We start from the raw sequence: 27,289 nt of genomic DNA, 5'->3' as shown, positions 1-27,289 counted from the left end.
ACTGTATTCATTGCTCAGACTTTTTAAAAAATAGAATTTGAACATAAAATTGTAGAGGTAAAAGTATAATTAAATGAGAAAAACATATATTAAAGTTCATATTCTACTTATGAATTCTAAGTTGAATTCGTAAACCTCCAGCTTTCATTTTCTCTTTTTGCTTTGGTTAACTTTATTAGTTAATCTTGCCCATTATTTTCTTGAGGATGTGGAAATGAATTGTGTGTGCATGAGAAGCCATCTTTGTAGTTCATTAACTCATCATGGCAGCTGCTGAGCCATGGCGACGTCTTTAAGAAAGGTAATAGAAACACTTGTCTGGGAAAATGTTAGGAATCGAAGTTAAGTGATGTGAGAGAGCTGTGTATAAGCCTATTTTTATTTTACTGTTTTACGTAGATTTATAGTACAAGCCAAATGCCTTTGTTTCAGCTTTTTGGTTTGATGCCCTGTCAGTATTGTGGAACAGAAAATGATTTCTTACCATTTCTTGTGTGATCCTCTAATTAGCAAATGTCTTTAATTTCCTTTTAGAATTCATGAACTTGATCACTTTTTCCCACTCTCTGTCAGTAATTTGGCCGTGACAGTTCTCTATATTTTGAGGGCTTTCTCCTGGTACCTATAAGCAACAGCATTTTTCTAACATTAAGATAATTGTTCTGATTGTAAGTGTTGTAAAATGCTTGGGTACTTAACATTGAAAGGCTCCATTCCTTTCTGGGGGTTCTAATTAAGTCGGGGGCCTCCCAGGATGTCCTAGATGAACTGTGAAGATTCTTGTTAGCCTTTTGCCTGTAAAACTGCAGTTTGGTTGGGAGGAACATAAACCATGCCATTCAACATATTTTTAATAATTGAATTAATTGCATGAGTGGAATTAAAGCATTCAGATTTTTGTTCGAAAAATAAAGTATCTTGTCCTACATGATAATTGAGGACGAGCTAGGTGTGCCACTGTGGCTGTATTTCATATTCTGTAATTCACAGCACCTACTTATTATGCTCTCGGAATGTCAAATCTCATGACAATTTTTGACGAATGTTGCAGGTGAGCAAAATTGATTTAACTTTTTACTTATATAAAGTAGATCTAGTCTTATGACTAAACAGATAACTTTTGGTGTAGTTATTCGTGCTGTATAGAGTGTATGAACAGTATGATCTAGGAAAAATAAGTGACTATCCTGTCTACTTTTCAAAGTGGGAAAATAAGAATAATCATACTTTGAAAATATTGTTAGCTGCTGGTTAAATTTTATATTTCAGATTTGTAGCACATTGATTTGATTAACAAAATGACATTTTCAGAACAGGTGCTTTACAGTTACTCAGACCTGAATTCAGGTCTCAGTTCCACCACCGACTATCTGTGCAGGCTTCATTAAGCAAGTTGCTTTATTTCTCAGCTCCCTTATCTATAAAATGGGACTGAAGCTTTTTTTTTTATAGTGTTGTTAGGACTTAAACAAAATAAAATATGTAAAACAGTACCTAGAACAGAGTAAGCAATAAAAGATAACTATTACCATGGCTGGAAAATAACTTTTCTTTGCCAGAAAGTAAACCACGAATGTTGGAATATGAATTCAGGATTGTTGTTGAATTTGAGTTTTAGAATCACTGTTTCATGAGCGATGAGAAGACACAGTTCACACTGGTCATCAATTTTTAGTGAGAGACTTCAGGAAAGTGTGTAATCTTCAGGTTGTAAAGCTGAGGAGCATTTTTTATTGAAATTACCATCAAACTGGCATCATTCCTATAATTTTTTTGCCCTCAAGATACTCACATTGGCAATTTACACATAGAATTTTATTGGAAAAGAAAATCTATTTGATTTACATAATGATAAAACAATAAAGAATACCAGTGTTCCTCCAGTTCTCTTGTATTGAGGAATCAAAAACCCAAATTAAAAATACGTGAAAAGCATTTTCTCATTTTTTTTTTACCTTTCAATCATTCCCCTTTAGAACACCTGTCATTTCTGTCAGAAGATTTTGCACAAACTTAGAATTTTATTGCATTATTATTTTGAGTTTTAGGATGGCAAAACTAGAAGTGACATATCTTCTTTAAATTATTATCAAAGGAAAGGTTCCTACATATTGCTAAGGTAATGAACAAGAATTATGTTTTTTTTTCCCCATGATCTCCCTACCCAGTTGTGAGAGCAAACAGCTGTGAACGTATTTTCTTCTTTAGTAAGAAACACAGTGAAAGTCAGGTTCACAAAACCAAAAATTGTGTTTGAGGATTCCAGCAAATTTGGCAAATTACAGTTGTTATTAACTGGGTTCGTAGTTTCTCAAGACTTACATTCGTAACCCCATCTCCTTGGGGGATGAATGACAATGGGCAATGCATGTCAACTCTTGGAGTCACCAGAATGGAGCCGTCTTGATTTCTTGTGTTACCTGTGAGAGGAACCTCCAGCCACCCCTGGTCCAGCCTCTGTGTCACTCCTGTGTGTGTCAAATTCTTAACATCTCACTCTATATTTTTTGAAATGTTTCTCTACATTTGTCGTATCTTTTACGACTATTTTGCATTTCTAACTAGAATTTTAAAAACCTAGATTTTTTTAAAGCCAGGTCTCTTATTTTCTGCCTTCTTTCTCCAGTGTCCAATATAGTACTCTGCAGTCTGTTTCTTTAAGGAAAAAAGTTTAATTAGTGAACAAGTTGCTGTCAGTGTAGTATAGCAAAAAGAGAAGAAAGACAGGTTAAAGCTCCTTTTTATTTTGCTTTGTTCAATCCCCAGTTGAATGGAATAGTGTTGAGCAGCAGCCAAAACCAGGGAATTTGAGATTACTTGTTTCAATATTGAATGAAGGCTCAGCTGAGAGAGATGGGTTTTAGTGCATTTTTTTCCCTTAGTGGAATTAAGGTGACTTTCCTTTGCACATCGTGTCACCTCAATTTAGGAGCTAAACAGCTTGTGCTTGTTGGTCGGGTAGCTTAATTTTGCAGCTTTATGGGACATGATGTTTTCATAACAGAAGGGAAGAGTAGATAATAATCCTCAGAACCTTTAAGGAATTGAGCTTTAACAGTTCATTATACATTTATGTGCAATTTTATGTGCATACCTATGAAATTTAATTTATAATTTTTGAAAATCCTCACTATGAAGGATAGTGGGCATAAGACAGATTTAAGGAAATAAAAGTCCCTGCCATCACAATTCACTGTCTGGATCGGATTCAGCTAGGGAAGAGAAACCTAAACCACGCGATGGGGTATATTCATTGCTTAACACAGGTCAAAGCAGCAAGTTTTATAAAATGTGAATTGTTTCAAATTATAAGATAAAACATATCTTCAGTATTTATATAAATCATCTAATGTAGCTGCTTAGCAGAAGAGTTCGCATTACCTGCTGCTACTTAAGTTTCACAAATGATATTGTGCTTTTATTTCTTTAGAAACAAATTAAGTGTATCAACTTGATTTGGGGATTATTAGTATTCAACAAATTACTCTTTAAAGCCACACATCAAAATATTATTATTCCTCTAATTTTACTTGTGTTATGTTTCTCATTACTGTTCTGCTCATTTGTATGCTATGTAGGACAGCAGCGGCGGCTTTTGAATTTTAAGGAAAATCAATCTACATATTAAGTGGCTAGTAGACTTGTGATCCTAGAAGTTGTCATATCAGAGCACCATGCTTTAGATTTTCACAACTATCTTCAGCATTTTTTTTTCTGTTATTACCTTGTCATTTAAATCATTAAGTTGAATTAAAGTATACTAAGAGTTCTTATTTCAGGAACAGCTTTTCTTTGTAAAACAGAACCAGAAAATGATAATTTCTAGTAAATGCTTAATTTATGACATGGTAAACTGAAAAAGATAGCTACTCAAGAAATTCTTTGTAGCATTATAATAATTTGAAGCATTATTCGTTTATATTTTTAAAGATTATATATAGAGGTATATGAGTGTGTATTTCAGGAGGAAAGGTGTTTCATGTGATAATCTATCTAGGTAACTACCCAGGTGAAATGATAAGTCATTGGATTTTTCATCAAAAGTTTCCCATGTGACATAGCAAAGAAAAGAGTTAAATTAAGGGGAAGTAATCCCTTAATGTAATTAAATGCCATAGAAGCATACCTATACATGCACATGTATAATATTTCTGTATAGTTGGTGATAGAGACAAGTTGCAATGAATTGAGCAAAAGTGAACTTTGAGTTTATTTCTCTACTCTTTTGCTATGGCTTTGGAGAAATAATCCTGTTACTTGGTTATTTTAGCTATGAAAAGATGATTGCAGTACTGAGACAGGTATTGCAGATGTATTCAAAAAGTCACTTGCTTATTTACAAGTGGCTAATTTATTGGCTTTATTGGCTTTATTGCCTTATTTATGGCTCTATTACCTTGATAGACAGAGACAGAGAGAGAGAGAAAGAGAGTGAGATCTTGGGCTAGGTCATACATTGACGATGCCGCTAGCCGTGATTTCTATCTACAAGGTAGGTAACATCTAGCTGTATTGTTTATTCACCAGGAGCTTGGTTTTGAACACGTCGGATGCCTGTTCAGCATGGAAGTGGAGATGTAGAGCAGGCCATTGAGTATACTAGAGTCAGAGAGGTCTGGCTGGAGAATCAGTGAGAATGCAGACTCCATGAAGACAGGGATTGTGTCTATTTTATTAAACTTTTTGTGCCTTTAGCACCTACAAAATGCCTGACACATGCCAGTGGCTCTGTAAATATTAAATGGGACCAAAAGCAATTGCCATGACATTACATATTTTTGATCTACACAAATGGCAATTTCTTATGATTCCATCTAATATTTATTTGAATGAATGATAAACTATAATTTTTCATTTCACAGTCTCTCGTCTGGGTGTGAGCAAGAAAAATTCCTGTCTGTCTAGAAAAAGAGCAGATTAGAGCAGAGTGGAGGAGCCTGACGGTCTCCACTCCTTTTCAGACCTCCAGGGTCTCCGGCTCCCTTTCCTTGCCTAGTGCAGTATAGGCATTGAATAAACATTTATTGTTTGTGCTGACGATGCCAGTAATTACTGTTTTCTGGTATTTCCTATAAGTAATTATTAGAAAATTAAATAAGGCAGTAATTTCTATAGCACCAAATGGTGATTTTTATCTATTGAATTTTAAAATATACCCATACATAAAAATGGAGCCTGGTGGACTGCCAAGCACAACTATGATGTATTTGCTCTTTCTAATACGTTGCTACAAGCTATTCTGTACCCTTCACTACACGTGGTAAAGAGCTGAGATGTGTTATGATTCAGTGAATGAACTCTGGATACGGAATCAGCAGAGCTAGATTGGAATTTCAGGTTTGCTATTGAGGAACTTGGTTAGTCAAGTACCCATTAGGAAATATAAGAAGTCAACTGTTTTTACATACTTCAATGATGTGGTGAAAATAAATGAGATAATAATTACTGAGTGGTTTGAAAATTCACTCTTTAGGGGTGAGAATTGTTTATAAAATATAGTTAATAACAATTTTCATATTCATAGTTTAATGTAATCTATGTGCTTTTTCGTTTGGGTTTTCTCGTTAAGGTACTACAGACTTCAAAATTTGTTTTGGACAAAAACAAAAACCTTTGTTTTGGAATGTATCAAACTGTCTGATTTAGTCTTTGCGCAGCAGGGAGATTGTTCTCCCAACTGTTCTTTTGACCATGTTCATTATAGTATATCATTGATATATTAATTTTTAAATTAAATTCCTATGAATGAATATATAAGAGATTTTTTAGGGTATTTAAAGCATCTTGTGACATTTAAAAATATGTGCTTTAAGATTTTTTAAGTTGGTGGCATTGAAAAAAAATGCGTTTTCCTGGTTTGTATTATCATCCTTTTCTGTTAGCGTGTCCCTGATGTATATAGTTCATTTGAAAGAATAGCATGGCAAAATAAATTCAGTTTCTTAATGAGGTATCACATCCAAGTTGAGAAGAAAACAGGTAACCTGAAGCCGTGCAGTAAGTTCACATAGCCTTCCCTTGGTGGAAGGCATTGCTGAGAACACAATTCATCACTAATTCAATTTAGTTACATTTGGTTTTAAGAAAGCAGCCACTTTGCTTTGAAACTTTAATTCTAATTCTTTATCATAGTTCGCAAGATGAAGTCACCTATCATCTCTGTGGTGCCTGTAAATAACAAATCAATAAAAGGGGAAGAAGGAAATATTTCTCATGAATATTTTATTATTTCTCAGATATTTCCCTGGAGTTTGATATGCTGTTCCTTTGTATTAAATAATATTTATATGTTGGTTATGTAGGTAGGTAATATAATGTTGTAAGGAAAAAAAACACTAAAATAAATATGAAAATTCATTTAAGTTTTCCATACTAGATATCTTTGAACTATATAAGAAAATACCTGTGCCTGTTGAAATTGAATGCCTCGAGTAACAAATCAGCCTTTCTTATACCTCATATTGGAAAACATGACAGTGTGTTGCAATTTGTAGAGTTCTGCAAGACTTGCTAGATGTTACAGTAAATTAAAATGGCTTTACTTAAATATATAGTAATTTGCCTTTTATTATTGTGATAGAAAACCATTTTTGTTTCTCTAATACCGAAGCAAAGTAAAAATTAACATTATATTCTAAAAATAGCTCCTGCTGTTTTTAGCATTGTTGCCACTTTAAAATTTTAATCTGGTTTCAGAAGAGATCACCTGTGTTTCCTGGGGAGATAAATGCATTTACATGTTTGTCATCACATGATAGAAAGAACGTGGACTTTGAGCAAGTCCTAAAGAGGTTTCAGTCCTGACAACATTTTACTGTTTGTGTTTGAACATTTCGCTCAGTCATTCCAAGTCTCAATTTTCCAGGCTGTGAAATAGGGAGACTCACACTAATTGTGCAGAATTGTTCGGAGAATCAAATGAGATAACTGTGTTATGCCTAGTCCATTACCTGGTATATAAGCTTTTTATTTTGAAAAAATTTTAGACTTATAGAAAAATTACAAAAGTGGTACCAAGAGCTCCATATACGCTTCACCCAGCTTCCCCTATTATTAACATCTTACATAACTGTTATACAGTTATCAAAATCAACAAAGTAACCTTGGGCACAGAACTATTAACTAGAGATTTCATTCAGATTTCACCAGTTTTCTCACTAATGTCCTTTTGCCATTCCAAGACTCCATCCCGACTACGCACTGCATTTAGTTGTCTCCTTAATCTCCTCCAGTCTGTGACAGTTCCTCAGTCTTTCCTTGTCTCTCATGACCTTGATACTTTTGAAGAGTATTGGTCGGTTTTTTATAGACTGCCTCTCACTTTGGGTTTATTTACGGTTTTCTCGGGATGACATTAAGGTTACGCATTTTTGGCAAGAATACCACAGGAGTGATGTTCCTTTCTGATTGCGTCATATCGGGCATATGCTATCAGCATAACTTATTACTGGTGATATTAACCTTGATATTAACCCTTGGTTAAGGTGGTATCTGCTGGATTTCTCCACTGAAGAGTTCCTATTTTCTCCTCAAAATGTCTTGGGGGAGATAATTTTAGACTAGGTGTATGTCCTGTTTCCCAACTAATTCGAGCATCCCTTGATGGATCTTGCCTGCAACTATTAGTATGGTGTTGTCATGGTTATTTTCTCTTTCCCTATCCTACATTTCTTAATTGGAGTGCTTCTGTAAGGAAAAGCTGTTCCTTCTCCCCCATTTATTTGTTTATTCAGTTATTTATATCAGTATGCGCTCAGGGATACTCTATGAATTAAACATTTCATTCCATGGGTTATAATTCAGTGCCATTGATTATTTGTTGCTCAGATTGTTCCAGCTTGGGCCATTGGGAGCTCTTTCAGGTTGATTCCAGTGCCCTTTCAACACGCCTCCATCCTCTTTTTGAGTACGTCCTCTCTGGCACCACAAGATGCTCCAGGCTTATGTTGCATTTTCCCCACCTCAGTCCTAGAATCAACCAGTTCTCCAAAATGCCCTGTAAATACCCTTAAAAAATAAATTAGGGGCTGGCCTAGTGGCCTAGTGGTTAAGTTTGTGCACTGCACTTTGGCAGCCCAGGGTTTGTGGGTTCAGATCCCAGGCGTGGACCTACACACCACTCATCAAGCCATGCTGTGGTGGCGACCCACATACAAAATAGAGGAAGATTGGCACAGATGTTAGCTCAGGGACAATCTTCCTCAAGAATAAAGAGGAGGATTGGCATCAGATGTTAGCTCAGGGCTAGTCCTCCTCACAAAAAAAAATAATAAATAAATTAATTAATTAACCATCTGTCACCCAACATATATTTTTCTAACTCTTGATATACTATTTTGTGTATTTCTCTTTTGATCTCCTTCAGATACTGCCTGAGGGAATTTAGTCTCACGATATGAGAACTGTTGGTTCCTAACCTTTAGAAGAGAAGCAAAACACTTGCCTACAACAGGAAGCAACAGATCCATATTCATCTTCTCTTTGTCCCTGAAATTGTAGAGGAACAATCTGGCTTGTCACTGTAAATTAAAACTCTCTCATGCCATTTGTCATTTCAGGGCATGAAAATACTCTTCTATCATTTATTGCTAGCTTTTGAGATCTAATGTAATTTTTTCTTTTGGGCATCTCTTATGTAGCCAAACTTAGATGACTAGAAGATGACATGTAATCTAGTGAGTGAAATATCTCATTATATTGTGACTTTGGGAAAATCATTTAATTCTTTAACAGTTCATTTTTACAGTTATTTTGGAACTAATTTTATAATTATGATGGAAGTAAAAGTGTGCTAAAGAGCTTGTCTTTTTTGTAGAGTGTCTGATTCATTTTTGACATTGATAAAATTGATAAAAGGCAAAACGTGTATTTTAATATGCTCTGAGTAACCACTAGAGGGTGGTCATGGGTAACCAGTTACCCATTTGCTGTTTATTCCAGACCTTCTGACACTGAATGACAATCAAGATGGAGAGGGGAATGCCAGCAAGTGGAATCAGAAAGAAAGCTGGAGTGACAGTATTAATATTATACAAAATGCAGTACAAGCAGAAAAGTATTAAACAGGAAAAATAGTTATATTTTTATATGTTGATAAAAGGTATAGTCCAACAAGAATATATGACAATTCTGAACCTTTATGAACCCAGAAACATATCATTGAAATATATTAATATATATGTAAATATTCAAGTGTTTATATAAAAATATTTAGGTATTTCTTAACATTTATAGGATTAGGAAGTTATATTTTTGCAGTCATCCTGGTAGCTTTTCAAAACCTTAAACTTATTGCACATAATATGTATACCAGGTTGTGAGTAGTATCTTGAGACATCTTTTAATGATAAAGCTAGGTCTTTAAAATTCTATCATAATAGAAATTTAGTTCTCAGATACTCACTGTGGATTAGAGAAGCCAGATAAGGTAATCTAGAAAACTATAAAAGAAAATTGACAAAAACTAAATCTGGGAAAATAAGTAAATAGGATGAAACTAATCTAGCAGAAGTTAAATGAATGTACATTTCATTTTTACTTCAAAATGTTTGTAAAAATCCACTACTGTATCTGTGAAGAAGAGGGAGCCTTTCCCTGCGAGATTGGAAGCTCTCGCCAGCTGACTTCCATGCAGTCTCTGATTGCAGCCTTGGATGGTGTTTTCAGTTTGTTTCCTTGTTTCCAGTGAGTGGAAACACCAGTTGATTCAAGCTGAGCCAACTCATCTTAGACAGAACATTCCACATCAGTCAGCCTGCTCCTGTGGTTTTCTGGTGATACTTGGTTTATGTTGGCTCTTTTCCTATCAGTGAGATAGAGACTAAATTGACCACCTTATAAGGTTACTAAATTTAGTCTTTTAGGCTATAAGTATGTGATTTAGTAAATGCTTTTGCTTTAGTGAATGAAGGGTTGTCTGTTGTTGCTGTCTTCAAATTTTGGCAAAGTATATTTGGAATCTTAATAACTTTTCATTCACTGTTATGTCAGTGGCATTCATATCAGTGAATAAAGTAGACTTTTCTAAAACAAAGGTTCCAGGTGAGATGCTGAAAATACCATCATTACTCTGTCCTTTCCTTAATGTCAGGCACACTGGCTGAACAGATAGCCAGTTAAAATCATCTACCACACAACTCCCCCAGACCATTTCCTCCAGGTTGAATTGTTGAGGCCCCTATTTAAATGACATAAGTTATAGTATTTAGTGATAGGAATTTGCTAAATCTCTTTTGTCACTGAAAGTTAACAGAGTAATAAAAATAAGGTTAGCTTTCTGTCCTCTGATAGGGACGACCCAGTGAACGTACAGTACAAAAAAGACGAACAGTTCAGCCTAGTGAGCAGCTGCCGTTTGCTGGGCTTGGTGCTAGGCGTGGGGTTTACGGGAGTGAAGGCGAGGTGCATGACATGGCAGCGCAAGGACCACCGTTCCTTCCCTGACTCACCTACGACTTAGGGTTAGATCCTCTGTTCCTCGCCTTTCTCTATGATAATGGCTGCACTGGATAATGTCTAAGGCCTGTCCTAGCTCTTAAATTCTGATTATAACTGGTCAGGAAGCTCAGTTTGTTAACACTCCAGGTCAGGTTGCCAGTTAAGTTGGCAGTGGCGTATTCTGCATCCTTTCCTCTCTGTTTTTCATACTCCTTTTTCTCTGAGTTTGTACTCTAGTTCCTTGTCCTGTCCCCAGCTAGGATATTACAGGAGGGGGATTACCAAGTGTGCCAGGTAATTTGAAAGCATGCTGCAACACTATTTAGTGTTTTTTCATTTCAGATGTTTAACTTCAAATTTGCCATTTTTTATGATTCTAAAATCGTGGTAAATTAGAAACTGAATAAATGATATGTGAGTGGCTTGTTAGACTTACTGTTTCTTCTGAGAGGAGACAGCTGTCTCTGGTTTTCCGTAGAATCAGAAACATTTTGTGTACCTATGGTTAGTGTGACTTTCAGATGGCCCTGAAGCAGTTGAGTGACAGCAGGGAAGCCGCCTACAGTGGAATGTTTGCCGTGGATATCTGACGGTTGCCTGTACTTATTTATTCATTTTCCCCATTTATAATTTAGTAATATTTTCTAGAAAATAGAAGACTAGGATTTTAATTCCAGGTTTTCTACTCAGTAATTGAAATAACTGTTCACTTGTCCTCTTGAAACCTGGTTTGCTCATTTTTAAATATGTAACCTCCATATCTACAAGTAGTAAAGAGTCTAGGAAGAATCATTTTGTCACTGCTAAAGATCTGTAGAAACGTAAGCTATTATTATTGAAACATCACTAAGTATTACTTTATTGCTAATAACAGTAGTGCATTTGTACTAAATTCCCCATTAGGAATTTTGAAATGATGTTCTTCATTTAATATCCGACTGAATAGATACATTTAGAATGACGTAGATGACACAGCCCCAGGTCAGAGATGACCCTCAAATCTTGTTTTCTGAGTCTATTTGGGTACAGTCCTTGTAGCAGAATACGAAAAAGACAAACCCACAAGCCGCGCACCGCCTGCATCCCTGAACAGCTAGCTCTCATTTTCCTCTGATGACTGTGGCAGGTTTTTTGAGATACCGCTGATCTTTCTTTTGGTCTGTTGACTTCACTGAAAGTGGTCTGCTTAATCAATTCCCTTATCAGATTACGTAGGATTATTTCATTTAATACTTTTTCTGTGGATTTTTGGCATTTCACTATTTTCTTTTCATTTTCTAACAAAATGGTCAATTAAAATTTTAACTTGACTCTGACTCAGAGGAAATTTGAGGGAAAGAAAAATCTGCATACTCTGGGGTCTAGAACTGAAAATGGTCTCCATGGCTTCAGGGAAAGTGATCAGGGTGTGAAGAAGGAGAACATATGTCCTGCTTTTTCAGATGAAACTGTAGGAGAGGAAAAAAAAAATTCTCCTTTACTCATCCTGAGTTCTCCAGCTGGGACCCTGTAAATTAGATTGGCAAAAGACAGATTTAGAAGAGAAAAACAAACAGAAGTGTATTAACATGTACATCGTTCATACACATGGGAGTACCCAGTGATGAATAACTCAAATGGTGGTTTCAACTTGGGCTCATATACTATCTTAGGCTAAACAGAGAAGGGGTTTTGGGCTTCTGGGCAGGGGCAGGTAGGTTATGGGAAGGTGACTAGGAAAAGTATGGTATACTAGGGTTATTTAGTAAGGCTTGTTATGCAGAGTCAAGTTGGTGCCTTGTCTGTCGATGTGAGTTGTTAAGAGTTCTCTTCTTCCTGGTGGGGAGTGGGAGACCCCTTTACAAATGGAAATTTCCTTTAAAAGGGCTGTTTTTAGAGCTTTTCTTGCATCTGCTAATTCTCAGTGGCCTTTAGCTCAAAACCATCCATATGCCAAAGAGGCATATTTTGGGGTTGCATATTCTGGTACCCTTCAAAATTTTTATAATATATGGTCAGCACTTTTTCAAGTGAACTCCCAAGAGTATCCAGAGATATACTTGAATATAAAATGGAACTTATTTTTTAAATTCTCCCTTTAAAACATGGCACAAACTAGTTTATACAAGTTTTATACAAATAATTGTAGTCAATAATTATAGCATATACTTAGCATTTTACAGTTTACAAAGTGCTCTTGCATAGAGTGAAGGACAGGTCTCATTATTACAATATAAAAATGAAGAAAAGAGACTGATGTAATTTATAATTGCCTGACATTATTCAGCTAGTAGGTGGCAGAGTTAGAACCAAAATGTGTGTTATCTCTAGAACACCTTGCTGCCTCATAAGCCTGTGGAAAGTTCTCACCAATGAGAAATGAATTAACTCTTACAGAGCAGAAGAAGAAATATTTAGTACACCATAGGAGGTAATTTACTGAATTATAATAATAGCAATGCCTTCCAGCTGTGTTATAGACTTCAAATTGCTTAACTGACTAGTTAAGGTCCTATGAGGAGTTAGAGGGAGTAACTAGATTCAAGGTTTTCTGATGAGGGAGCTGGTGGCAAAACATATAAGTAATTTAAGTAGTGTTACCGCCCAACGTGGGGCCTTCTGCTCACCGCAAGACATGCCAATAGCCAAGAGGCAAGGTGGTAGGAGAAAAAGGACTTTTCTATTACAGCTTGCTAGCAAGAGGGAAGATGACCGACTCATGTCCAAAAGAATCATCTTCAGGGGGCACAAAATCTTACAGCAGTTACATAGGCCATTGGGTTATAGGGGAGGGGGTTAGGAACGTTGACCTTCTGGCGTTACAGACTGGGAGCGCCACACCAGATCTTTCAGTTTTCATTGATGATGGCTATCAGCATAGATTCTCTGTTTGGGGATCATCACATTCCTAAGAAACTCAAAAAAACAAAGTTATCATCTTATCACAGCTGGGACGTACACGCACAAGCAGGGGTCGTAACATCTACAGAGCAGGTAGATCTCCTGGAGGGTGCATATCCAGCTGGGTTAGTTTGTCAGAGGTCATTCAAAGTTACAGTAGAGTTTTTCTTTTCTACAATATGGCTTCCCTTATGTCAACCTTGTCTTGAGCCGGTATCAGTACTGTTAAACAGCACACCAAATGTAACCCACTCAGGATAGCTTTTTTTAGTTAATAGTAAAATGACTATCTTGTTAATGATAGTAACTCTGAAAAATTGAGTGCTTCCTCTGTGCTAGACACTATACCAGTGCTTTATGAAAATGAGCTAATTAATCCCCACACCAACCCTATGTGTTAAGTATTACTCCTTCATTTTTATATGTAAGGGAACTGTTAAAGACAGGTTCAGTGACCTGCCCAAAGTCACACAGCCAGCTTGTGGTAGAGACAAGATGTAAACTCAGGTATCTGACTTAAAGCCCTTGTCTTAACTATTAGCCTTTTCTTCCTCTGGGACCCTTTGGGGCGTCTGAGTCTCCTTCAGTGTGTTGTTTGGTTAGAACATGTGTGATGTTCCAGTGACCTTGAAGAGCTAAACTGTGGTTCAAGTTAAGAGTTAAAGAGAAGTATTTGAAATCTGTAGGTGACTGATTACAAAATTAGTTTTACAGATAGTAATTGAGTAGTAAGTGAGCATTTAGAAGTGGGGGGCACTGTTTTTAAATGCCTATAGCATGCATTTCTGTTATTAACGTAATAAGTAAAACTTTAGGGAAGTGACACAAGAGGAGATAATCAAGGGAGCAGAAACTACGGGCGAGTCGGCAAGAATGTGCTAAGAAAAGGCTGTCATGGTTTCATGCCCTTTCCTAGTTGCAGGTCATTTATATGTGTGAGCCGGCTGCTAAGCTGTGAGTTCCTGTTAGTACTTACAGTAACTAAGCTTCCTGGGACCCCACTCATGATCTTTGGGATGCTGAATTATGGTCATTGAAGGAGGCCCTTTTGTAGTTTAGCAGACCCTCCCTCTGTGTGTTTTAAATATGTAAATTACAGTTCCAGATTCTTCCCAGTGGGAAACAACTGTCACTAAAAAAGGATTGAAGATGTCTTTGTGAAAAATTACCATATCCCTACCTTGTTCTCTGCCCACATATATGTGGCTGTTCTGCCTCATTTAGGTCAAAAAGATTTTCCTTTTTGAATATCATCTCCCTAGAGGGACTTGCATTCTCACTTGATTGTGCAGGCTGAGCTTGACCGTAGCGAATGGCAGTTTTTGTTGCTTTGAAAATAGGAATCATATTTGGTGTTGGGGCTTTTCTTGGTAGGGCAGACTTTATTCTAAGGAAGACCACACACAGCTCTTGCAGGCAATCAGATGTTTACATCAGAGTTTCTGAGTTTATATACTCATGGTTTCTGAGTAGATTTGGGTATAATTACTTTTTAATGTATAATAAGATGAAGTCACTGCACCCTGGGTGGGACTGGGATAGAAGATAAATTTGTGAGAGAGACTCTGAAAGAGAGGCGGGGTAGGAGCAGGATAAAGATGTGCCTGCTTTATCATTTTTCTTGAGTTCCGCTGGGAACATAGTGCCCCTGAAAGTAATTTGCTGCTGTCTTTGGCAGAAATGCGGACTGGTGTGTCGCCAGTGCCACAGCTGGGCCGTCAGGACTAATTTGGAAGGTCACAGACTGTCACTCACCCACCTTCACACCAGTGTTGATTTTCTGGCATTTCCCATCACTGGATGGAGAGGGATGGAGGAGCCAAGATGGAAAAGTGTGGTCTTCACTTGGTTTTCCCTCCCTCTTCCCATATAAATACTTAAGAGGTGTTCCTTTGAGTTGTGGACACCTGGAAAGTAGTCTCTAAAAAACATCTCACATAAATGCACCTTCTGTGCAATATTTCAAGAGTTTTCCAGGATGAAAACTAGAGAAGACCATTCATGTGATAAATATATGGATAGTCTGAAAGCTTAGAAAGTTCCAAGTTTTAGACATATATACACACAGGCAGTAGGTAAATAAATTGGAAAGAAGAGGGATGAAAAAGGTACTGATTTTAGCTTTCCTTCCTTTAAAGAGAATAGCTTTCCATTACTTTAGCAGAGTCACTGACCAAAAATTTCTTTCAGTGTTTTCTGATGAACATATAGGAATCGTGTATCTAATTAATTTCAATTCATATTTGCACAAAGAAATTGATTATAGTTAATGTTTATGACTACTGAAACAAACAGAATTTGTTCATAGAAGATGTTTGCTGGAACTTTTAATGTTCTTGTTTTCACCAATTAAATTTAATGATGATTTGAAAGTTTGTCTTCTTTTTTGAAAGTTTCTTTTAGTTGAAATGCCTTTTGTTTTCCTGGTTATAGATTTCTGTGGCAGATAGGTAGTTGTGAAGCCATAAGCTACTGATTGTTGAAAATTCCAACAGTGCTTTTTTTTTTGATGAGAAAGGTTGGCTCTGAGCTAACATCTGTTGCCAATCTCCCTCTTTTTGCTTGAGGAATATTGTGGCTGGGCTAACATCTATGTCAATCTTCCTCTATTTTGTATATGGGATGCCGATACAGCATGGCTTGGTGAGCGATGTGTAGGTCTGTGCCCAGGATCTGAACCCATGCACCCACTGAAGTGGAGCACGCGAACTTAACCGCTACACCACTGGCTGGCCCCCAGCAGTCCTTTTTTTTTTTTTTTTAATAGAAATTGATAAGCTGATTCTAAAGTTTATACAGAAATGCAGTGACATAGAATAACCAAAATAATATTGAAAAAGAACAAAGCAGGAGAACTTATATTATCTGAATTTGAGACTTACTCTAAAGATTTTGTAATGAAGACAGTGTGGCATTGTCAAAAGGATAGACATACAGATCAGTGGAATAATACAGCGTCCAAAAATAGATCCACACATTTATGGTCAAAATTTGACAGGGATACCAAAGTGACTCAATAAGGAAAGGAACGTGTCTTCAACAAATGGTGTTGGAAAAAGTGTTTATCCACATGGGGATGAAGGGTACCAGAATATGCCATCCCAAAATATGCCACTTTGGCATAAGGATTATTTTAAGTTAAAGGCAACTGAGAACCAGCAGATGCAGGAAAAGCTCTTTATATCCCCCTAACTGCCTAAAAATAAAGTATAAATTTCCCCTTTTGTAAAGGAAATTTACATTTATAAAGAAAATATGAATTTGTAAAGATGTGTCTGTACCAGGAAGAGAGCTTCTCCAGACAACTCTTATCACCCAAGAGACTCCCGTGTGCCAAACAAGACAACAACGCTTATTTCCATGTTTCCTTCTGACACCTTCTCATAACTTGCCTTATCACCACCCCTCCCAGAATCCCCAACTCCCTTTTGCTTTGTTGAGCCTAAGATGGTATATAAGCCCCAGTCATCTAGCTACCTCCTTGAGTCTTACTTCTTTGTAAGACTACAATGCCTATGCTCAGGCGTGTACGTAATTAAACTGTTTGGGTTTTTTTTCTTTTTCTTGTTAGTCTGTCTTTTATCAGTTTGATTCACAGGCCCCAGCGATTGAACCTAAGAGGGTAGAGGGAAAAAGATTTTTCCTCCCATACAGGCAATAAAAAGAACCTGAACTCCTATCTCACACCACACACAAAAATTAACTTGGGATGAATCAGGACCTAGACTTAAAAGCTAAAACATTACAGCTTCTAAAGGACAACATAGGAGAGTATCTCTGAAATCATCTTAGAGAGGACACACAGAGAGCACTACCATAAAAAAGTTGCTAAATTGGGGTTCATCAAAAATAAAAACATCTGCTCATCTTACAGAAGATAACATCAAGAAAATAAATAGGCAAGCCATAGTCTGTGAGAAGTATTTGTAACACCTATATCTGACCAAAGGCTTATATCCAGAATATATAAAGAATTCTTAAAATATAATAATTAAAAGAAGCAATCTCATTTTTTAAATGGGCAGAAGATTTGAACAGACACTTCACAAAATAAGGCATATTACTAGCCAAGAAAGCACATGAAAAAGTGCTCAACATGTTAGTCAGCAGGGAAATGCAAAATGAGATACCACTACCCACCTATTAGAATGGCTAAAATGAACAAAATTGACAACACCAAACTTTGAGAAGAATGTGGAACTCTCATGCATTGCTGGTGAGGGTATAAAATAGTACAGCCATGTTGGAAAACTGTTGGCAGCAATTCCAGTCTTATGTATTTATCCAAGAGAAATGAAAATATATGTCCTCAAAACTCATCTATAAGAATGTTCCTGGCAGCTTTATTGATAATACCCCAAAACTGGAAAGGCCCAGGTGTCCATCAAAAGGAGATTAGATGAACTGTCTGGTATATTCATACAATGGAACACTACTCAGCAATAAAAGGAACAAACTACTGATACATGCAATGGCATGGATAAATCTCGAAAATATCAAAAGACATGAAAGAAGTCAGACACAAAACACTTTATACTGTATGATTCCATTTATAGAAAGTTGTAGAATAGCTAAAACTATAGTGACAAACATCAGATCAATAGTGCTTCTGGGTATGGAGGGAGGGGGAGAATGTTGACTGAGAAAAGGCATGAGGGAACTGTGCGGGTTGGTGGAAATGTTCTCTCTTTAGAGGGGTACAGGTTACATAGGTACAGTGATTGTCAGAACCAAACTAGGGACTTGAGATCTGTGCATTTCACTATGTGTATATTATAAACTCGAATTAAAAAATGTCACCCCAAAAATAACAAAGTATTTTCCTATCTCTTATTCTGATTCTCTTTCCTACTTTCCTTCAAGTATTGGACAGCTTAGTCCCACTATACTGAGCCTTTCAATAAAAGTTAGTTCCTTTTTTTCTTCTTATCCTATCCATATCAAAGTCCTTTCTGTCCCGTTAGCTTGTTTTATAAACATGGAGTCAGGAATTCCAGGTAGGAGGCAGTTACAGTAGTTCATCCATTCATCCAGTGTTTGCTGACCACTTGCTTTGTATAGTGAAGATACAGAGGAGGGGGTGAATCATGTTCAGAAGTAGAAGGGGGATGGTGTGGGAATTCTTGGAGAACTAGGACAAGGGGAGTAGAAAAGAGGCTTAACTGATTTACATCTAGTATAATATTTGGAATTGAACCAGGAAATGGGCAAATCGATGATTCTTAGGAAAGGATTATCCTCCTTTTTAAACATAAACATAAACATTAGCTGTCTCTACCTGAGAAATTTATTTCCTATAAGTTTTGCACCTTAAAAAAAATTTCTTTATGTCATAAAGGACCCAAATGATGGATATGATATATAAATGTACATCTGTCCATGAATGCTGAATTTATTTTAGAAAATACTGCTTTGTGCTTTGATTCTAGCTGGTGTTGCTAACCCCACCAGTACAATATTGGCTGACTGTCTCTTTTTTCTTTTTCCTTCCATCAGTTTGATAAAGGCTACTCTTACAATATCCGCCATAGCTTTGGAAAGGAAGGCAAGAGAACAGACTACACACCTTTCAGTTGCCTGAAGATTATTCTAACCAATCCACCAAGCCAAGGGGATTATCATGGTAAGTGCTTCCACTGGATATGCCTGCGACCTTCAGACCAAAGAGCTCTGGAGGAAACGCCGAAACAATGGCTTTTTGCATTACTGTCAGGAACTAGTTTGTAGCCCATGTCAGTCATCAGAGTCAAGCTAGAGCCCCGTTACTCTGCTAGCGATTTGTCTTATTACTGCACTAGGTCGAGCAGGAGAAATTCATTCAGCTGTGCTTCAGTTTATGCTGGACCAGACTTTAGTTCTCAATTTCCCCCTTCACCTGCTGTTCTCTTTCTTGTCACGTTCTGCAAGTGTCTTAGAAGACTGATATAGGTTTTTCAAAGCTTTTTGAAATTGAACACCTCTAATTTTAGGATAGTAAATTCATTAGTTTTCAAAAGACTACTAAGGAAAAGTGTGTTTTATTCTCATTACTTTTATCCGATTAACAAAGATTAAGTGAGGACTTGAACAAGTCATGGTATCAAACATCTATCAGTTTGCCTGAGTTGTAGGTTTAAAAAAAAAACTCTATGTTAAACTATTTTCTATAGATTTCTGAGTTCAACAACTTTTTTCTAAAGTAGTTCTCTGAGCATACCTTGAAAAGCTCTCATTTGTCTGGTATGTTAGAGAATGATTTAATAGTCCATATTAGTAAATTTTCTAGATTACCAAAGCTAACTGCAGTATGTGTCAAAACTTTTTTCTGTTGTTTTAGCATCTTAAATGAAATGCTTTTTAAAAAAAGATCACACACTTTTAGGCTGTTAAAGATCAAATAATCACAAACAGAATGCTTAGGAAGATGTTCCGCATGTCCAGAGCCTCCAGAGCATTCAAAATGCCTGTATATTCATATTTAATAGGTGAAAAGGTGGTCAGTACTGGGATGCACGGTGAGTGGTTCTTACCACTTGTGCCGGTCGCTTAAGATACCTTCTAGAAATGCAGATCCTCAGGCCCCACCCCCAGACATAGAAAATCCACTGTATTCACAAGTGCCCTAGATGATTTTCATATCTTCTAAACTTGAAAACCACTGACCAGATACTTCTGTTGAGAACGTCTATAGCGTTTCTTAGTAGCTACACCAGGCAGTCAGCATACATGGAACTTGGCCAAGTAAAAGTCCCAGGGATTCTTCCTGTCAATTTCCAGGTCCTAGCATTCGTCACTTATTTAGTTGATGTTAGCTTAAATGCAGGATTTTATATTTCTTATTCCTGTTAAATTGTATCTTATTTATTCTAGTCCATTCTATTTGTTTTATTTTTGTTTTAAAGTCTATCAGTTAAAAAATATTACACTTAACACTCAATGAATTCATATTTGACACATTTATTATTTTTTTAAATTAATAGCCAATTTTTTTGGAGCAATTTTAGATTCATAGCAAAATTAGCAGAAAAGTACGAAGAGTTCCCATTAACCCCCTGCCCCCACACTTGCAGAATCTTCCCCACTATAGACATCCCATGTTAGAGTGGTTTGTTACATGTGAGCTGAGAAGAATGTGTAATCTGTTGTTGGATGTAGCCCTTTATAGATATCAATTATATCCAGTTGATTGATGGTAGAGTTCAACTGAGTTGTTGAGTACATTGTTGCTGATTTTCTGCCTGGTGGATCTGTCCATTTCTGATGGAGGGGTGTTGAAGTCTCTTAACTATAATAGTGGATTTATCTTGCTCCTTGCAGTTTTGTCAGTTTTTTCCTCAAGTATTTTCATGCTCTGTTGTTAGGTACATACACGTTAAGGATTGTTATGTCTTCTTGGAGTATTTATCCCTTTATCATTATGTAATGTCCCTTTTCTTGTCCCTGATAAATTTCCTTGCTCTGAAGTCTGGTCTGTCTGAAAACTGGTATAGCTATTCCCGCTTTCTTTGGATTAGTGTTAGCATGGTATATCTTTCTCTGTCCTTTACATTTAACCTATATGTGTCTTTATATCAAAAGTGGCTTTCTACTAGACAGCGTATAGTTGGGTCTTGTTTTTTTGATTCACTGTGACAATCTGTGTTTTTAATTGGTGAATTTAGACCATTAACATTTAAAGTAATTATTGATGTAGTTGGATTAATAGCTGCCATATTTGTTACTATTTTCTGTTTGTTGCCCTTATTCTTTGTTTCTACTTTTGTCTTCTACACTCTTTCTGCCTTTTGTGGTTTTAGCTGAGTATTTTATATGATTCCAATTTTTCTCCTTTCTTAGCATATCAATTATACTTCCTTTTTTTTTTTTTTTTTTACCTCTGAAAGAGTTTTCACTATACATTTACAACTAATCTAAGTCTCCTTTCAAATCACGCTGTACCACATCACTATACCACTAGAAGGTCCTAGTGGAAGTACCTTGTAATAACTAAATATTTCTAATTCTCTTTTATCATTTGTTATTCACTTCATTTTGTTTATACATAAGCATACACAAACAGGGCCATCCCTGATGGCCTACCAGTTCAAGTTCGGCGTGCTCTGCTTCACTGGGCCCGGATTAGGGTCCCAGGCGCAGAACACCACCACTCGTCTGTCAGTAGCCATGCTGTGACGGCGGCTCACATAGAAAAACTAGAAGAACCTACAACTAGAATATACAACCATGTACTGGGGCTTTGGGGAGGAATAGAAAAAAAAGAAGAAGATTGGTAACAGATGTTAGCTCAGGGCAAATCTTTCTGAAGCAAAAAAAAAAAAAAAAGCATACATAAATACACACACGCACAGATTTTATATAAGCATACATAATCAAATACATTGTTCCTATTGTTAGTTTGAACAAATTGTTAGCTGTTAGATCAATTAAGGATAAGAAAAATGGAAGTTATTTTACCTTTCCTTATCATTCTCTGATGTTCTTTTCTGTGGATCTGAGTTTCTGGCCTATATCCTTTTCCTTCTCTTTAAAGAACTTCTTTTAACGTTTTTTGCATTGCAGGTCTACTGGAAACAAATTACCTCAATTTTTGTTTGTCTGAGAAAGTATTTATTTCTCCTTCTCTTTTGAAGGATAATTTCACAGGGTATGGGATTCTAGATTTGTGGTTTTTGTCCTCTCAAACAGTTTAAATATTTCACTCCACTCTCTTCTTGCTTGCATAGTGTCTGAGCATAAGTTAGATGTAATTGTTATCTTTGCTTCTCTAACAATTATATCTTCAACAGTGATTCTCAGTTTTTTTTCCCCCCTTTGGTGGGCTAAGATGGCTGGAGGAGGCTGGAGTTGGGTATTTCCCTTCCCCAAGTAGGTTAGGCTCTGATAATACCCTAGCAGTTTAGGCTCTGGTAAAATAGTGTCTCCTGAGGGCAGGCCTTGCTAAGAAGAATGCATTGCTGTACAGTATTTCAAAGTGGTTACTTTTCTCTCCTCCTGCTGGAAGCGTGAGGAGATTTCTCTCCATTGTTCACTGCGTGCACCTGGTAGAGCTCCTGGAGGTTAAACTTAGACAAGTATGGGGCCCCCTATGACAGAATCTCCTTGGAGTTTTTAACTCTGGCCTTGTCCACACTGAGACTCCAGAAATTTGTCAATTACAGGTTAGATTTTTCCTACCCCAGCACTGGCACCTGCAGAGATTTCTGTTCCGGTAAGTTGTGACTCTCTGTATCTGCCTCTCTCTCCAATTTTGGGGGCAGTGGTTTGCCCTGTGACTTCACTTCTCAGATGGATCTAAGAACTGCTGATTTTTCCGTTTGTTCAGCTTTTTACTTTTTAGGATGGAGTGGCAACTTCTAAGCTTCTTATGTGCTGGCCTGGAAACCTATTTGCAAAACTATTTAGTCCCCTAGATAGACATTATTTCATTAACCAGCACTACTTGGAGTTGCTGTTCAACCGGTTATGAATCTCTGTAGGTATAACTATATTCTGTACTATGTTCATCCATCTCTCCACTCCAGTGCATGTTGGGGAGCTTTGTCAAACACTTAGCTGTAACTGTGTTAGCTGTGTATGCATTCATTCATCTCCAGTTACCTTGTTAGTTCAACCCTTTCCAGTTTTGAAGATCATTCTCTTTGATGTGGAAGATAGAAACAAAGTAGGAGTTGCTGAGTTCTATTTTCTTTCTATCCTCTGTTAAAATAACACCAGCTTCTCTAAAGTCTGTTCTTCTGTTTTCTTCTTTTTGTGAACATAGCTTTAAAAAATTAATTTTGTGATCTTGAGTACTTTGGCAGTCTTTAGTTTCTTCTTGGCTTTGACCTTTCTGACCTTTCATACAGGTATAGCCGTTATTTAAAATGTAATTTGGGTAATTCAATTAATCTCTCTCTTTTTTGTGTGTCCTTTAAAATTCTGGGCTTAACCCAGAATTCCATGTGCAGCTTCATTTCTTTCTCATTGAGATCCTTCACAATTTCATTATCAGGTTTTTTGAGAAGAATAGTGATAGCTAACACATGTTGAGTGCTTACTGTATGCCAGGAACACGTTAAGAGCCTTCTGTTCCATTCTCACGAGAGCTCTTTGAGTGATTATTTCCCTCACTTGATAGAACGTGAAGCAGAGTCAACAAGAAAATACACAATTTGCCTAAGGTCTCCCAGCTAGTAAGTGTTCAACTGAGTTTCAAACTCAGGCAGTGTAGCTCCAAACTCTTAATCATGTGCTATGCAGCTTGTCAAGATAGTTCTTTGTACTAAAAATTATTACAGTTGTAATCTGAATAAAGTATATGCTATGAATTTTGTGACTTTCATAATTTGTAGGAGTCTGTAGTGTTATCATGGATGTTTTTATTCATACATAAGATTTTTGGTAACCACACTGGTTTGGCATCTAGGCTCTTTTCCATTATTTTTGCCACAACCAATTTTGTATTGATTTCATTTAAAATGCACAATTGTTTCTAATTAACTTACAGATCCATCATCCGTGTGACTGAAAAGAATGATCTAGCTTCCTGTATTAAATTTTAAAATATTTTAAGTGTTTTGACTTATCATTGCAGTTTCTTATTAAAATATCTAAAATTTGCTAGATTTTGGCCTAATACAGATTTTGCATTTCAATTCTTCTGTGTTCTTATTTATGCAAATATTTTTGGTAGTCCATCTTTATTTTTATTTTTCTCATGAAATAATAAAGATGACATGCATCTAAGTTGTTTTTTTCTGAAACAGTTTCCTATTTGTCTATCTCATTCCCATCCGTGATTCCTCTAAATTTATGTGGATTCTACTCTGTGGGAAATAGGCATAGAATTGACATCTGAAAATTATGTGAGATTTTTATATTTCTTAGAGTTTGCACATTTTTATTTTTATCTATCTTCCTTCTCTTGTATGCCTTTTATATAATTTTTTTAAACTAGAAAAAATGTAATTGTATAAAGTTTTTAGATAAACTATAGCTACTTTGTGATTATCTTTGCTTGTTAGCAAGTACCTTAATTAAAACTGTTTCCTCTTCCCAGTGAATGGGCAACTTAGCCTGAGAATGCTGTGGTGTTTTATGTAACTCCTGAGCCTGTAGAACCCTGATAACCGTACAACCACGTTGTCATTTAGATACAGAAGGGAGAGCAGTTGCACCCATGGGCAATTAACTTTTTTATTAATAAGCTGTTAGGCAATTAAGAGGAGCTTAGGTAGTCTCTTGAGTGTGCTATTATACTAAGTCCTGGGTAAATAACCCTTTTGGTGTGCTGGCTCTTTTTTTGTTGTCAGGGTGCCCATTCCGTCACAGTGATCCAGAGCTGCTGAAGCAGAAGTTGCAGTCATACAAGATCTCTCCCGGAGGGATAAGCCAGGTGGGTCAGATTCTGCTCTGCATCCTCAGTAATGAGGCGTCAGACAATTCCTCTCAGTTTCGTTTAACGTTCTCGCAGCGATGCTGTGTACTTCTTGGCAGGCCTCACATCAAACCTCTCTTCTAGGTGAATTAAGCTAACGCCTTGACTTTTCTCGTGTAGACTCCTTGGAAATTCTAGTTCTTCTGTCTGCTAGGTTGCATTTTTATTTTTCTTGGTTATAAAGGAGGCTGGAAACCTTTTTTTTCCCTCTCAATTTGTTTTACTGTCTCAATTGAGGACATTTAAAAAAATAAATTTTTAAAGGAATGTATTGTAGCTTATTAATGAAGCTGAAAATTAATGATTTCGTATTTCATTTTGGGAAATTGTTTTCTATGCTGCATGTAGGTTAGAGCAGAAGATAATGTAGTGTGTACTGGCTAAATGTTCCAATACGCATTGGTTGTTACTACGTTAAATCTACACTTCTAATGATAGTTCATTAGGTGTAATAGTTTGTCAAAATACTTTGTCCTATAAATAATTTAGATTAAAAAATGCTCAAATGTAAAACCAAATATTTAAGAGTATCTCTTTTAGCAAATGCGTTTTAAAAAAAAAATTGTGACGTTGCAAAGCCTACTGTCTATACTGTGCTTTTGAGTTGACTTGCATTTTGAAGGAGTTCAACAGGAGCTTCTGCTTTCTTAGCTTAAGAAGAACAATATATGTTTTAAAGCTGGAACATCTAAATCATATGTATCCTTAAATAATTATTTTTACTTGAAGAAAATAATTACTGTAGAAAACTCCTTCTACTGTGTCCAAAGTTTAGATTGAATTTAGTTAATTCAATTCAGATCTTACAGTTTTTCAGTATTCTGCACAAGGCAGTGCTCTAGGTGCTGTTAGGGAATGCAAAGAAGAATCAGATATAAATCCTACTCTTACAGAACCAGAGTCTGGAGGGAAATATATGCCAAGTGTGATGAGAGGTACACACAGAGTGTCTTCGTCTCCTGAAGAGGGGGTACTATAACCAGCTGGGGAGGCCAAGGAACACTTTCTGGAACGGATTCTCTTTGAATTAGGCTGTGAGATGGGGTTGGGAATTAGGAAGAGAGAATGCATGAATAAAAGGCAGTTAAGTATATGATTATTAGGATTTCAAGTTTAAGATAATGGTGGCATCAGTACATAAACATTAGTTTTAGAGGTGGGGCGTTTAAATGGCAGACAGAATGTGGATTTGTGGTGCATTAGGGAAGTTAGAACTAAAAATCTAATGTTTTTTCCAGTTAGGATTGTAGAACTGTGAGATTGGAAGAAACATTAGAAAGCTGTCCTCTTTTATGGAGTTGTGGGATGTGACATGCCCACAGTGCACAGCTAGTAAGCCAGTGCTAGAACCAGAAATTGAAGCCAAGCCCTCTGACTCCACATTTTTTTTTTTCCTCAACCCCAGGTTACTTTAGAGCTGATTATCGTGAGTTTTCTGTGGGAGAGAGGGAGAACAAAATAATGGAGAGACAAGATAGACAGTCAAAAGCCATGTCTTAAAATGGAATCTTGGCTAAGGCTTCCCTTTATCAGGCAATAGAAGGAAGTGGAATCAGTGGAGACTGAACGGAAATGGGAGGAGAGGGAGGAGATACCTTAGGGAAATGAAATATCACAAAAGTCAAGGAGGGAATTTTGAGAAGAGAGTACGGTCCACAAGAGTCCCTCGTCGCAGAGAGACTGTGTGGGATGAGGCCTAAGAAAAGGTGACTGAATGTATTGAGTGGGTTACTTAATGTTGATGTGGTAAGAAGTGTCAGTGTAGTGATGGAAGCCCAAAGCAAGGTTACACTTACTTAAGAGAATAAATAAAAGACAGTAGATTAGATTTGCGGGCAATGAGTATAAGTGACCTTTTCAAAAACTGTGCTGGTGAAAGGGTATGACACAGCAATATTTGCTTAAGCTTCATGGGATGGTACATTTGTGTGTTTAAGGCTAGAGGAGACCTGAGCCTGTTTGTAGGAAGAGAAGAAAAGAACCCTTCAGAGAGGGTGGGCTTGATAAAGATATAAAAAAAGATAATCCCTTTCTAACCAAGCAGAATTAAGTTCTCTTTCTGTATATCACGACTATACTGTACATGACTTTGCTCTTATACTTATTACACTAGTTGTAATTATTTGTTTAACTATTCATCTTTCCCACTAGTTTGTGAGTTTCCTGAAAGGAGGAATAAATTTTTATTTAAATTTCTGTCTCACAGTAATTTAGTGACTCGCATTTGGTAGGTGCTAAAAAAATGTTGGAAAAGTTAAGTGGGTGTATTTTGGTATGAGGTGGGTGCTAGAGTGTGCTTGGTAGGATGCAGAGAGAGGTAAATAGGAAATCAATACACAAGCGAAAACCTTATTGAAGAAAGGAGGATATGTACTTAGACAAAAGAATAGTGACAGAAAAATGCATATCCCTGAGCCAATGTGGGAATATAGAGAAAAACTTACAGGCAGAGCGAAGAGAAGTTGATGGAGTGCGTTACGTGGTCTTACTCTTCCTTGTAAAATAGGGGGTCTGGTCGTCAGCTTAGAGTAAAGAGGTTAAGAATGGTATTCTGGACGTAGGAAAGATTAGGAACTG

General features: G+C 36.7%; 1 protein-coding gene across 1 annotated transcript in view; it reads left to right on the top strand.

The window, feature by feature from the left end:
• PRIM2 (DNA primase subunit 2) overlaps nt 1-27,289 on the top strand; it is a 266,125-nt gene that overhangs the window by 207,285 nt on the left and 31,551 nt on the right. Inside the window, exons 11-12 of the mRNA XM_058554093.1 lie at nt 18,814-18,940; nt 24,588-24,670. Of these exons, the coding sequence (XP_058410076.1) occupies nt 18,814-18,940; nt 24,588-24,670 (210 nt within the window). The remainder of the gene's footprint in view (nt 1-18,813; nt 18,941-24,587; nt 24,671-27,289) is intronic.

The sequence above is a fragment of the Diceros bicornis genome, chromosome 14 (assembly GCF_020826845.1).
Source record: "Diceros bicornis minor isolate mBicDic1 chromosome 14, mDicBic1.mat.cur, whole genome shotgun sequence".
Lineage (NCBI taxonomy): Eukaryota > Metazoa > Chordata > Mammalia > Perissodactyla > Rhinocerotidae > Diceros > Diceros bicornis.
The sequence above is the reverse complement of the archived record's forward strand: the minus strand, read 5'-3'. Positions and strand labels throughout refer to the sequence as shown.